Source organism: Dipodomys merriami, unplaced genomic scaffold (genome assembly GCF_024711535.1).
Source record: "Dipodomys merriami isolate MVZ:Mamm:240054 unplaced genomic scaffold, mDipMer1.0.p SCAF_19, whole genome shotgun sequence".
Classification (NCBI taxonomy): domain Eukaryota; kingdom Metazoa; phylum Chordata; class Mammalia; order Rodentia; family Heteromyidae; genus Dipodomys; species Dipodomys merriami.
The window spans coordinates 24,540,409-24,553,656 of record NW_027203270.1 but is presented as its reverse complement, the minus strand read 5'-3'; the positions used below and the strand labels follow the sequence as shown (position 1 = coordinate 24,553,656).

The 13,248-nt window shown below is 43.4% G+C and overlaps 1 protein-coding gene across 3 annotated transcripts in view; it reads left to right on the top strand.

Moving 5' to 3' along the window:
- Gpatch8 (G-patch domain containing 8) overlaps positions 1–12,582 on the top strand; it is an 85,197-nt gene extending 72,615 nt beyond the window's left edge. For all 3 annotated transcript variants that reach the window (XM_070027868.1, XM_070027869.1, XM_070027870.1), the window contains 2 exons: positions 531–661; positions 6,363–12,582. In XM_070027868.1, coding sequence (XP_069883969.1) covers positions 531–661; positions 6,363–10,251 — 4,020 coding nt within the window. In that variant the 3' untranslated portion in view covers positions 10,252–12,582. The remainder of the gene's footprint in view (positions 1–530; positions 662–6,362) is intronic.
- The last annotated feature ends 666 nt before the right edge of the window (positions 12,583–13,248 follow it).

Sequence of the window (13,248 nt, the reverse complement as noted above, 5' to 3'; positions counted from 1 at the left end):
GGAAACATGCTGAAAAGAAACAACACCTTTTATGGTAAAATGAAAGTATGTTGTCTACTTGTTTTGATTTATATAACCTCCCCCATGAAAGCTGTACATTGCTTTTTAAGATCTTACATTGCAAATAATTTTCTGTGCTAGCCTAACCCCTTTCTGTTCTCTTTGGCCTGTGTTACTACAATTTATCTCATGCTCTGTTTGTCTAGTTTTGCATCTTGGAAGAACAGGTGATTAAATAGTCCCTTTTCTTTCTTCCCAATGTTCTAAAATTTGCTTTTTGCTTCTGAAAACATTTTATTTTGTCCAATAAGGCAGATGACTTCTGTCCTAATTAGAAATGCAGATATTACACGTGTGTACCCAGAGTAATTAGCCATTGTGTTTTCAGTTACCATAAGAGAGTATGATAATGTGTTCTACACTAGTACCATAACCATTGGTTGAGAGTAAATAGTTTAAAGGCTTTGTCTTTAAAATCCCCAAGATAATCTAAATCACCTACCCTGTTTTCCTTTCTTTCCGTTACCCAGAGATTAAAAGATCTCAAGCAGAGGGAGTTTGCCCGAAATGTTTCTTCAAGATCTCGCAAAGATGAAAAGAAACAAGAAAAAGCCCTTCGGCGGCTCCATGAGTTGGCAGAGCAGAGAAAACAAGCTGAATGGTAAGGAAAGTTTCTTCTAGGGTGTTCTAAAGATAATTATAATGCTTAGATTTAAGATGATGATTTAACATTTAAATTGAGGTTTAAAAACATAAGTCTTAATATATTTTTAAGCCTTAAAATTTTTAAGCTGCATGTGGTAACACTCACCTGTAATTCTAGCTATTCAGGAAGCAGAGGCATTGAGAATTTTGAATTGTAGGTCAGCCTACACAAACTTAGCAAGACCTTAACTTAGAATGCACAAGGTCTAGAGGCATGATTTGTTAGTATAAGACCTACCATTCAGTCTTTTAGTAGATTCTTCTTTCAAACTAAAAGTATATTCATATTTGGAATATAAGATACTGTTGTGTGCCCTTTGAGGACATGTCTAGGTGACATGGTCAAATTACAGGTAAGCCTCTACCTTAGTTTCCTTATCTATAAGAATAGTAAGAGGATCTGGGAAGGTGGCTCAGTGGTAGAGTACTTGCATCACATGCATGAGGCCCTGGGTTTGATTCCTCAGCACCACATAAACAGAAAAAGCCAGAAGTGGTGCTGTAGCTCAAGTGGTAGAGTGCTAGCCTTGAGCTGAAGAGCTGAGGGACAGTGCCCAGGCCCAGAGTTCAGGTCTCATGACTGATTTAAAAAAAAAAAAGACTAATAAGGGCCAGGCGCCGGTGGCTCAGGCCTGTAATCCTAGCTGCTCAGGATGCTAATCTGAGGATCACAGTTCAAAGCCAGCCTAAGCAGGAAAGCCCGTGAGACTCTTATTTCCAATAAAACACCAGGAAACTGAAAGTGGCGCTGTGGCTCAAGTGGTAGAGCCCTTGCCTTGAGCTGAACTGCTGAGGGACAGTATACAGCCCATAGTTCAAGTCTCACAATCAACAGGGAAAAAAAAAAGACTAATAAAGATTTACTTATAGTTGTCATAAAAAGTGACTGAGTTATTATATCAGAAGTACTCAAAGCTGGGCATTGGTGGCTCATGCATATAATCCTAGCTAATCTGGAAACAGATCTAGGGGTCATGATTCAGAACCAGGCTGGATAGAAAAGTCCATAAAACTCCTTATCTTTCATTAGCCACTAGAAACCAGAAATGGAGCTATGGCTCAAGTGGTAGAATGCTAGCTTTGAGCAAAAAAGCCCAGGCCCTGAGTTCAAGCCCCACAACCAACAAAAAAAAAAGTATTCAAAAGAATACCTAGCATAGGGGCTAGGAAGGTGGCTCAGTGGTAGAGCGCTTGCCTTGCATGCATGAGGCCCTGGGTTCGATTCCTCAGCACCACATAACCAAAAAGAAAAAAGCCAGAAGTGGCGCTGTGGCTCAAGTGGTAGAGCGCTAGCCTTGAGTTGAAGAGCTAAGGGATAGAGCCCAGGCCCAGAGTTTAAGCCCCACGACCGGACCCAAAAAAAAAAAAAAAGAATACCTAGTATATCAGACAAGATTAAAAAATCATATCACAACTGGCCTGCCAGTGTTTACCTATACTACTAGCTTCTCAAGAAGTTGATGTCTATTTGAGAATCATAGTTCCAACCAGTCCAGGCAGATAAATCTGAGAAGCTCTTTATCTCCAGTTAACAAAAAAACTAGAAGTTGAGGCATGGCTCAGTTGGTAAAGTGCCAAAAATGAACAGAAAAAAAAACTGAGTTGAGATTCAAAGGCTCTCAGTTAAAGCCTGGCATTTAAAAAAAAAAAAAAAGCAAGAAAGATGTTATGTCACTACTCTCTAACACTTCATTTGTAGAAAAGTGCAGTATTCTATCCAGAAAGTTCTGGGTTATACACTATACACTTAGTACTAAATACTCTAAAACCAAATTCTATCCATTTATTTCTCATAGTTTCCTGCCTTCTTGAATGTTCTTAATGTTCTTTCATAGTTATTACTGATTACCACTTTTTTTTTTTTTTTTTTTTTTTTGTCGGTCGTGGGGCTTGAACTCTGGGCCTGGGTGCTGTCCCTCAGCTCTTCAGCTCAAGACGAGCGCTCTACCACTTGAGCTACAGCGCCACTTCCGGTTTTCTGGTGGTTTATTGGAGATAGGAGTCTCACAGTCTCTCCTGCCCGGGCTGGCTTTGAACCGCGATCCTCAGATCTCAGCCTCCTGAGTAGCTAGGATTACAGGCGTGAGCCACCAGCGCCCGGCTCTGATTACCACATTTTTAACTGATATTTAGTCTTAGACAAATTTACCTAACCTAAGGCACTAAATCTTTGCGCCTTTGAAGCTCACTACAAGTTTTATGTGATATGTGCTTCAATCAGAAAGGAAAAAAAAAAGTGAGGTTCCTGGTTTTTCAGTGGCCACCAAGACCCAAGAGGACACTAGATTTAGTACAAAGAGAAACTATGAAGACATGTATAAGTGGCATACCTGTAATCTCAGCACTCAGGAGGATGGAGACTTCAAAGCCAGCCTAGGCTACATAGCTAGGCCCTATCTGAGAGAAAGAGAGAAAGGAAAGGAGGGGGGGCGGGGGATAGAGGTGAAGAGGGAGAGACTAGACAGAAAGACTATGATTGTGGCTTTAAAAAAAATTGCTAAGGGCTGGGAATGTGGCTTAGTGGTCGAGTGCTTGCCTAGTATGCATGAAGCCCTGGGTTCAATTCCTCATTACCACATAAATAGAAAAAGCTGGAAGTGGCACAATGGCTCAAGTGGTAGAGTGCTAGCCTTGAGCAAAAGAAGCTCAGGGACAGTGTTCATGTCTTGAGTTCAAGCCCCCAAGACTGGTCAAAAAAAATTTTTTCTTCTGAGGTGTCAGGAACTGGTGTGTCATATTTGTTATCCTAGCTACTCAGGAGGCTGAGATCTGAGGAGCATAGTTAGAAACCAGCCTCTGCCAGAACGAACACACACACACACACACACAGCTGTGGCTTAAGTGGTAGAATGCCAATATTGAGCAAGGACACACACACACATACACGTAGAGCTGTGGCTTAAGTGGTAGAATGCCAGCATTGAGCAAGGACAACCCCGAGGCCCTAGTTTGAGCAAGACTAGGCCATTTTTCTAGTTCATATTCTAATAAGTGTTTTTCTTCACTGGTAAGTTTCAGTTCTCAGTTTTATAAGTGAATAATTAAAAGATTACCAAGTAGGGCTAAGGGTGTAGGCTTAGTGGTAGTAGACGACTTGCTTAGTTTCTGGAGTTCTATACCTAGCACTGAAAAAAAAAAAAAATGACTACTTTAATCTCAAATAAAAGGTTTAGATCCATCATCCAGTATTTCTTCATCTTAGAACTAGTGTGTGAGTCCACGATACTACCGTAACAAGACAAAAATAAAGTAAAAGATCAAAATGAATCTCCTTTTTGTTCAATTTAAGAGTTTTGTGTTTAGGAGTTTTACTTATTCGTTTCTTTGGGGTAGGTTTCATAACATACTGTAAACATCTATCCAGTCTGTTGAGTGCCCATTTGCCAAACGCAGCAGCTCATATAGCAAGATATAGATTGGAATGATTTGGGTTTCAGAATTAAGAAGAGTTAGGAGATAAGAGTCAATTAACAGAAGCTTTATTCAAATGAGTATCTACATTTATTTCATTCTTGAGTTTGATACTCAAGGGATACCCATACACACTGAAATTTTCAGGCAAGATAGGCAGTTTATAACTGGCATTAAGGCTCTTCAGTGTTCCCAGTGTCAAAGCTGAAAGGATTATGGTCATTGTTCTGCCTTTCCAGAAACTAATAGTCCCTGTGGTTTCTGTTTCAGTTTAACCATTAGTCTAAAAATATTAAAAGGAAAATTCCAGAAATAAAGAATTTACAAGTGGGCTGGGAAGGTGGCTCAGTGGTAGAGTGCTTGCCTTGCATGCCTGAGGCTCTGGGTTCGATTCCTCAGCACCACATAAGCAAAAAAGAAAAAAGCCGGAAGTAGCGCTGTGGCTCAAGTGGTAGAGCGCTAGCCTTGAGCTGAAGAGCTGAGGGACAGCGCCCAGGCCCAGAGTTCAGGCCCCACGACCAGACCACCTCCCCCCAAAAAAAAAAAAAAAAGAATTTACTAGTTTTGAATTGTGTGCCATTCTAAGTAGCATAATGAAATCTTGAGTTGTCTTACATGAATCATCCCTTTGTCCAGTATATCCATGTTACTGCCCATTGGAGAAAGAGTACTTTGTATTGTTACAAATGATCTTTTTTGTTGTTGTTGTTAAACTCTACCTACTCTACAAGTTAAACTTTAGCGGATAGTGGAAGACAGAGAGGGAGTTTTAAGTATAAACACCATATATGAATATATAAAAGTGTTTAGTTTTGTTTCGTTGTTGATTTTTTTTTTTTTTTAATGGTGTAGTTGTTGATGGAGGTCAGAAACATCTCGTATGGCTCAGGGAAAAGGACTCTATCACAAAAACAAAGCAAATGTTTTGACATAGTGCCCAAGAGATAGGCAACAGTCTGGTTTCTAAAACAGTTTTATTAGTTACAAACTGCCATAGAGTAGCTTAATAGAGGTTTCTGGATTATGTTTAATTTAGAATGTATACTTTTTAAAGAAATTAAAATGTGCCGGGCGCTGGTGGCTCACGCCTGTAATCCTAGCTACTCAGGAGGCTGAGATCTGAGGATTGCGGTTCAAAGCCAGCCCGGGCAGGAGAGACCATGAGACTCCTATCTCCAATAAATAACCAGAAAACCGGAAGTGGCGCTGTAGCTCAAGTGGTAGAGTGCTCGCCTTGAGCTGAAGAGCTGAGGGACAGCGCCCAGGCCCAGAGTTCAAGCCCCACGACCGACAAAAAAAAAAAAAAAAAAAAAAGTAATACATAGAGGAAAATTAGATGTTTTAATTTAGCTAAATGAAATAGTCTTTGTGAAGATTATATAGATGTGACTATATAGACATATATCTGATAGCATACCAATGGAAGAATGATACAGTATAAAATGAAACTTAACAAGTGGAAGTAGACTATATGAGATGGTGGCAATGGAAAATGTTTGATTTGTGAGCTAAGCCTTGCTAAAGTCGTTTAGGCAACTTAAAAAGCAGCTTAAGGAGCAATAACAGGGTGGTGGCTTATGCCTGTAATCCTAACTACTCAGGAGGCTGAGATCTGAGGATTGTGGTTCAAGGCCAACCCAGGCAGAAAAGTCTCTGAGACTCTTTATCTTCAATTAACAATTCAAAAACTGGAAGTGGGGCTGTGGCTCAAGTGGTAGAGCACTAGCCTTGAGCAAAAGAGCTCAGGGACAGTTCCCAGGCCCTGAATTCAAGCCCTAGGACAGACAGACTGACACAGACAGACAGGAAGGGGGGAGGGAGGCAGGAGAAGGAAGGAACGAAGAAAGGGAGGGAAAGAAAGAAAGAAAAGAAAAGAAAAAGCAAGCAAGTAACAACATTAACCTGTGGACCCTAGGAATTTAGCTTGGTAGGTTAATTAAATGAAACATTGCCTAACTTCCACTGAGCAAGTTTTGTTTGTTAGTATAGGGCTTGGGAAGGGCCACCATTCAATGCCTGACACCTACCCATGAGGAATGATAGGACATAAAGTTGGGTTCTTTACTTGAGAGTGTAGCTAATGTCAAAGCAATTGTCTAGCATGGCCAAGGCCCAGGATTCAGTTTTAAGCACTGGGGGATGGGAGGGAGCATTCCACTGCTGAATAATGAGTATTTAATAAGATAGGTGAAATGTACCCCTAAACCTGTTTTTTGTTTGTTTTACTTTTCTAAACCATTATGTAGTGCACCTGGAAGTGGTCCCATGTTCAGACCAACCACAGTGGCAGTAGATGAAGAAGGTGGAGATGAGGATAAGGATGAATCAACTACAAACAGTGGCACGGGTGCCACTACCACTTGTGGCCTTGGATCTGAATTCTCAACAGATAAAGGAGGCCCCTTCACTGCAGTACAAATCACTAACACTACTGGACCGGCACAGGCTTCTGGGTTAGCCTCCCAAGGCATCAGCTTTGGCATTAAGAATAATCTGGGGACCCCACTGCAAAAATTGGGAGTATCATTTTCCTTTGCCAAGAAGGCTCCTGTCAAACTTGAATCAATAGCATCAGTTTTCAAAGATCATGCAGAGGAGGGGACCTCTGAAGATGGAACAAAACCTGATGACAAAAGTTCTGAACAAGGACTGCAGAAGGTGGGAGATGGTGATGGTAGTGGTAATCTTGATGGTAAAAAAGAAGATGAAGAGCCTCAGGATGGAGGATCCCTTGCCTCAACATTATCTAAGTTAAAAAGGATGAAGCGAGAAGAAGCAACTGGAGTTACAGAGCCAGAGTATTACCACTACATCCCCCCAGCACATTGTAAAGTAAAACCTAATTTCCCCTTTTTACTTTTTATGAGAGCCAGTGAACAAATGGAAGGTGATAATTGTGCACATACTAAGAATGCCCCAGAGAGCAAAAAAAGCAGTTCTCCTAAGCCTAAAGGCTGTGCTAAGGCAGCAGCAAGCCAAGGAGCAGAAAAGACAGTTAGTGAAGTTTCTGAGCAGCAGAAGGAAAACACTGTGTCTGAGCCCTCAGAACCTGGAAACAAAACTGAGATAAAGAAGGCCTCGGGAAGGGATGTAACTGAGCCCAGTTTAGAAAGTCAGTGTCAGAAGACTTCAGAAATCCAAATGTGTGAGTCTCATCTTTCTAAAGAAACCTCTCAGCCCACCTCAGCAGGAAAAGCAAACCAGGAAGGTCCCAAACATCCTACTGGCCCCTTCTTCCCAGTTTTGAGCAAAGATGAGAGCACTGCCCTCCAGTGGCCATCAGAACTCTTAGTTTTCACCAAGGCAGAGCCCTCCATTTCGTACAGTTGTAACCCTTTATACTTTGACTTTAAACTTTCAAGGAACAAGGATGCCAGAGCTAAAGGGACAGAAAAACCAAAAGATAAAGGAAGTTCCTCAAAGGATTATCTCCTTGATCATAGTGAGCCTAATAAAAGCCACGAAGAGGAAGAGAATGTACTACATTCCTCAGAAGGCAGAATGGATGCACCCGCTTCAGGGTCTGCCTGTAACAAGCAAGAGGCTGGAGGTAGTCATGGGTCAGAGACTGAAGACACAGGGCGAAGCCTTCCTAGCAAGAAAGAACGATCTGGGAAGTCCCACCGACACAAGAAGAAAAAGAAACACAAAAAGTCCAGCAAACACAAACGAAAACACAAGGCTGATACAGAAGAGAAAAGCTGTAAGGCAGAGTCTGGGGAGAAGTCTAAGAAGCGCAAGAAACGGAAGCGAAAGAAGAATAAGTCATCAGCCCCAGCAGATTCTGAACGAGGACCCAAACCAGAACCCCCTGGGAGTGGCAGTCCTGCACCACCCAGAAGAAGACGACGAGCCCAAGATGACTCCCAGCGGAAATCCCTCCCTGCTGAAGAAGGGAGCAGTGGCAAGAAGGAAGAAGGTGGAGGTGGTAGCAGTTCCCAAGACCATGGTGGAAGGAAACACAAAGGTGAACCTCCGATTTCATCCTGTCAACGAAGGGCTGGCACCAAACAGAATAGCCGGTCTAGCCATCGGAGCCGACCCAGTAGTGGAGAGGAGGATAGTGATGATGCTTCATCACGTCGGCTCCACCAGAAGTCTCCATCCCAGTACAGTGAAGAGGAGGAGGAGGAAGAAGAGGAGGAGGAGGAGGAAGACACTGGCAGTGAGCATTCCCGAAGCCGCTCCCGGTCTGGCCGGCGCCATTCCTCACATCGCTCTTCCCGGCGTTCTTACTCAAGTAGCTCAGATGGTTCTTCAGACCAAAGCTGCTACAGTAGAAAGCATAGTTACTCTGATGACAGCTATAGTGACTATAGTGACCGATCAAGAAGGCACTCTAAGCGCTCACATGACTCAGATGATTCAGACTATGCCAGCTCCAAGCACCGATCTAAACGACACAAATACTCATCATCTGATGATGACTATAGCCTCAGTTGCAGCCAGTCCCGAAGCCGATCTAGGAGTCATACCAGGGAGCGCTCAAGATCCCGAGGCCGGAGCCGAAGCAGCAGTTGTAGTCGCAGTCGGAGCAAGAGGAGAAGCCGTAGTACCACAGCTCACAGCTGGCAGCGAAGCAGGAGCTATAGCCGTGATCGCAGCCGCAGCACCAGGAGTCCTTCCCAGAGATCAGGCTCTAGGAAGGGATCATGGGGTCATGAGAGCCCTGAGGAGAGGCGTTCTGGCCGTCGAGATTTTATTCGTTCAAAGATCTATCGCTCTCAGTCCCCACACTATTTTCGAGCAGGCCGAGGCGAAGGTCCTGGGAAGAAAAATGATGGTAGAGATGACTGTAAGGAGATAGGCCCACCCTCCCAGAACAGCAGCACTGGCACAGGGAGGGGGTCAGAAAGTGACTGCAGCCCTGAAGACAAGAACTCTGTTACTGCCAGACTGCTACTAGAGAAAATCCAGGCCAGAAAAGTGGAGAGGAAACCCAGTATGAGTGAAGAGGTGCTGGTCACCCCTAATAAAGCTGGGCTCAAGCTCAAGGACCCTCCCCAAGGTTATTTTGGGCCCAAGCTGCCTCCCTCTCTTGGCAATAAGCCTGTGCTTCCACTGATAGGGAAGCTCCCAGCTACCCGAAAGCCCAACAACAAAAAATGTGAAGAGTCTGGCTTGGAAAGGGGGGAAGAGCAAGAACAGTCAGAGACAGAAGAAGGGCCCCCAGGGAGTAGTGATGCCCCATTTGGGCACCAGTTCCCTTCAGAGGAAACAGCTGGCCCCTTATCAGATCCACCCCCAGAAGATCCAAAGTCTGAAGAAGCTACTGCTGATCACTCTGTGGCTCCACTAGGTACCCCGGCACATACTGACTGCTACCCTGGGGATCCAACCATCTCCCATAACTACCTCCCTGACCCCAGTGATGGGGACACCCTAGAATCCCTGGATAGCAGCAGTCACCCAGGCCCTGTGGAGTCCAGCTTGCTTCCTATCGCACCAGATCTCGAGCACTTCCCTGGTTATGCGCCTCCTAGTGGGGAACCTAGTATTGAATCAACAGATGGGGCTGAGGATGCTTCACTGGCTCCCCTGGAGAGTCAACCCATTACATTCACCCCTGAGGAGATGGAGAAGTATAGCAAGCTCCAGCAGGCCGCGCAGCAACACATCCAGCAGCAGCTTCTGGCCAAGCAAGTAAAGGCCTTTCCAGCTTCAGCAGCCCTAGCCCCAGCCACACCAGCCCTGCAGCCCATCCACATTCAGCAGCCAGCCACAGCCTCTGCCACCTCCATCACAACTGTTCAGCATGCTATCCTACAACATCATGCTGCAGCTGCTGCTGCTGCCATTGGCATTCACCCCCATCCTCATCCCCAGCCTCTTGCACAAGTGCATCATATTCCCCAGCCCCATCTAACACCCATTTCTTTGTCCCACCTCACTCATTCTATCATCCCTGGCCACCCTGCCACCTTCCTTGCCAGCCATCCCATCCACATAATTCCTGCTTCAGCCATCCATCCTGGGCCTTTCACTTTCCACCCTGTCCCACATGCTGCCCTTTACCCTACCCTTCTTGCTCCACGGCCTGCTGCAGCAGCTGCCACTGCCCTCCACCTTCACCCATTACTTCACCCCATCTTCTCAGGTCAGGACCTGCAGCACCCCCCCAGCCATGGCACATGAGTTGGGGGATGGAACCTAGATAGGGTCAGGGAAGAGAATCCATAAGTCTTTCCTTGGGGTGTTGAGCCTTTAATACCAGCAAGTAAAAGCTGGGATGGGCAGTGTCTGACAGCCAAAGAATTGTGTTTTGGCTTACAGAAATGGTTTTTTGAGGTTTGCTTTGGGTTTACTATCAGGGATTTTCCCCCCTCTATTTGTCTTTCCAGTCCTGTGTTCCTAAGCTAGGAGAACACCAGTAAGTGCTACCCACCCCTCTGCAGCAACATCTCCAAACTGTCAAATTTAGATAGTTCCTCTCTTCTTCTACTTTTTGACCTCTGCTCTTCCCATCTATAAATTTAAACATTTTCCTCCTCTCTGGCCTAATTGTCACCAAAGCATTTGCCATGGACCCAGTCTGGTCCTGCCTTCTCAGTGCCACATGGAAGCCCAAGCTCTCTTTCCAGTGGCAAAAACTCCACCGCTTTTGGGCAGTGTCCTTGACCATCCCTTGGTGACATGTTATCCTAGGTGAGGTAGAAAGGGAGTCTTGACCTGGAACCAGAGCAACTCAGGCTGCAATTTGTCCATTTCCCATAGAAACAGAGTCACACATTTGGTACTGTTGTCCTCAAGATCCCTCATCCCAGAAGAGACACCTGCGTATATCCCAGAAAAGAAGATCCTATCATGAATAGAAGCTATGTGGAACATAGTCTCCCATGTGCTTCCCCAGAGAGGAGCTCATGTGTCTGAAGGGTATATTTTCTTCTGTTGTGTTATGTTTCCTTCTTAATTTATAGGATTTTTTAATGTAAAAATTGCACTGAACTCTATAAACATAAATGCTGCTTTTTGTAGCTCATAATAAAAAGGTTCCATATTTGTAGTATACTGCAATAATATTTTTTACATCCAGCTCTTTAAGTGATCCTTGTTCTGGTGGCTTTGTGTAAATATGTTTGCCCTAGTTGAATTAAGAAACTTTAAAGGTTATAAAATGAAAACAAAAAAAAATAAAAGTATTTGTTTTCTGCTAGATGCAAAAATGACTTCGCATGTATATTTTATCAAGCTCATGTATTTTTTGAAGTTATGAACTATAAAAATGTTTTTTAAAAACTTTTTTTTCCTCTGGGACAAAATGTTAAGTAATTTGCAGTAATTAGTGCCCCAGCACTGGGATTTTTGAGAAAATGGGCAGCAGTCTGCTGCAGGTGTCAGAGGAATGCTCAGTTGTGACCATCTCCCTTGCATGCTTTGTTGTTTTATATAGAGAAACAAGTAAATTCCACAAAGGAGGGAGAGATTCAACATCTTTATTCTCTGGAAGCAGTAAGATTCAGTGATTGTCTGCAGGGGAGATCCCCAGGTTCCCTGGGTACTTTGTTCCAGGCATTGATTTGCCTTCCTAGTATTCAGTCCCCTCTGACAATTTTTTTTAATGTGCCTTTTGGGTCAGCTAGAAACTGAAGTAGAAGTAAACCAGAGGAAAATAGAGTTGGTACAGTTTTTTCCTCCTCCTGTTGGGAGGTGAGCATATTTATAGATACTTCAAATTCTCTTGTTTCATTGGTCCATGCTATCTATCCAGTTCAGTTTCAGCAGTAGAGGTTCCTTTTTCCTTGCATGACACTGACCAGAGAAATTACCACCCCCAGCCCCTCTTTCTCCTGTTCATCTTTCACCCAGGCTCTCTGTCCTAGTTAACATACTGACCCAAAGGTGCTGTATTGCAGGACCCATCTCCTTCTTGTAGTTAGTGGTTTTGTCTTTGGCACATGCCTACCTGTTCTTACGGCTAAAATTGGTTGTCAACTGACAGGAAACCCCATTACTAAGCTGGGCCAAGGTTTTGTTTTCATGCCTTCTCAAATTTCCAAAAGAAAAAGGGGTTGAGTTCATGAGAAGCAAGTTCTGGAAAAGCTCTTGGCTAAGTCCCCCTCTTAACCTGTTCAGTGCTCGTCTGACTAGAAGTAATGACTAGCACTGGAAAAATGAAATCATCTGTATAAAGTGAAGGGATTCATTTTTCTTTGCTTTCAGCCCATGTAAATATTAAAAGAACACAGTATTAACATTTTTGTGCTGCTTCCCATTAGCTTGTAGATTGAGCCATACTCTCGCTGCCTCTCTGCCTTCCCGGGGGCAGTTTTCTTCAACTTCCAAAACAGTAATTTTAAAACTTAGAAAAAACAAAACAAAAAACAAGATAACCTATCCTTACTTACAAGCATAACAGATTGTATTTAACTTTATCACGTATGATAGAGATATATATGCTGTAAAATGAGGGAAAGGAACTTTCTAATAAACCAATGATTTGTGGAAACTTAGCAGAGTCTGTCGTGATTGATGCCCTATCCACTCAAGTTGGGAAAGATTGGAGTTGTGTGTTACAAGTAACATCTTGTTAGAAGTGGCCAAGGAATAGATGCTGCTTATAAACCAGATTGAGATGTTTGGGATTATGTTTTTTGAAGCTCAGGCCCCAAGGAGAAGGGAAAGATGGTTGTGGGAAAGACTAGTCAATTTTTTCTTGGTCTCCATTAGATGACTTGAAATGATATTATTTCCACTCCGTCTTTGCCACAGGATTTTCTTACATTTGTCTTTTTTGGATCAATAAGGTATATAGTAGAATATATAGCATGTAAGTGTTCACTAACTTGATTCAAAATCTCCAGCTTTAAGTTTTGAGATTTTTGGATTAGTTTAAAGTCATTGGGATTGCAAGAGGCATTTAACCTCCGGGTGAAGTCTGTGTAACGAGGCTTGAATATTATCCTCAACCCTTTAGTTCCACTACAGTGTTGGAGAGCCTGCCTCTACATGGCATAAGGAAATAAGCTCCATTGTTACTGAAACAATAAAAGTCCTTCTCATCCACATCAGGAAATCACAGTGAAAGTTTAGCATGGGAAGCTGTCATAGGTTTTCAGCAATAGGTTAGTTTCCTTTCTCATTGTCAGCCTTTCAAGAAGGATTTGTGTAGTGTCTATATTTCCTACTGTCTTG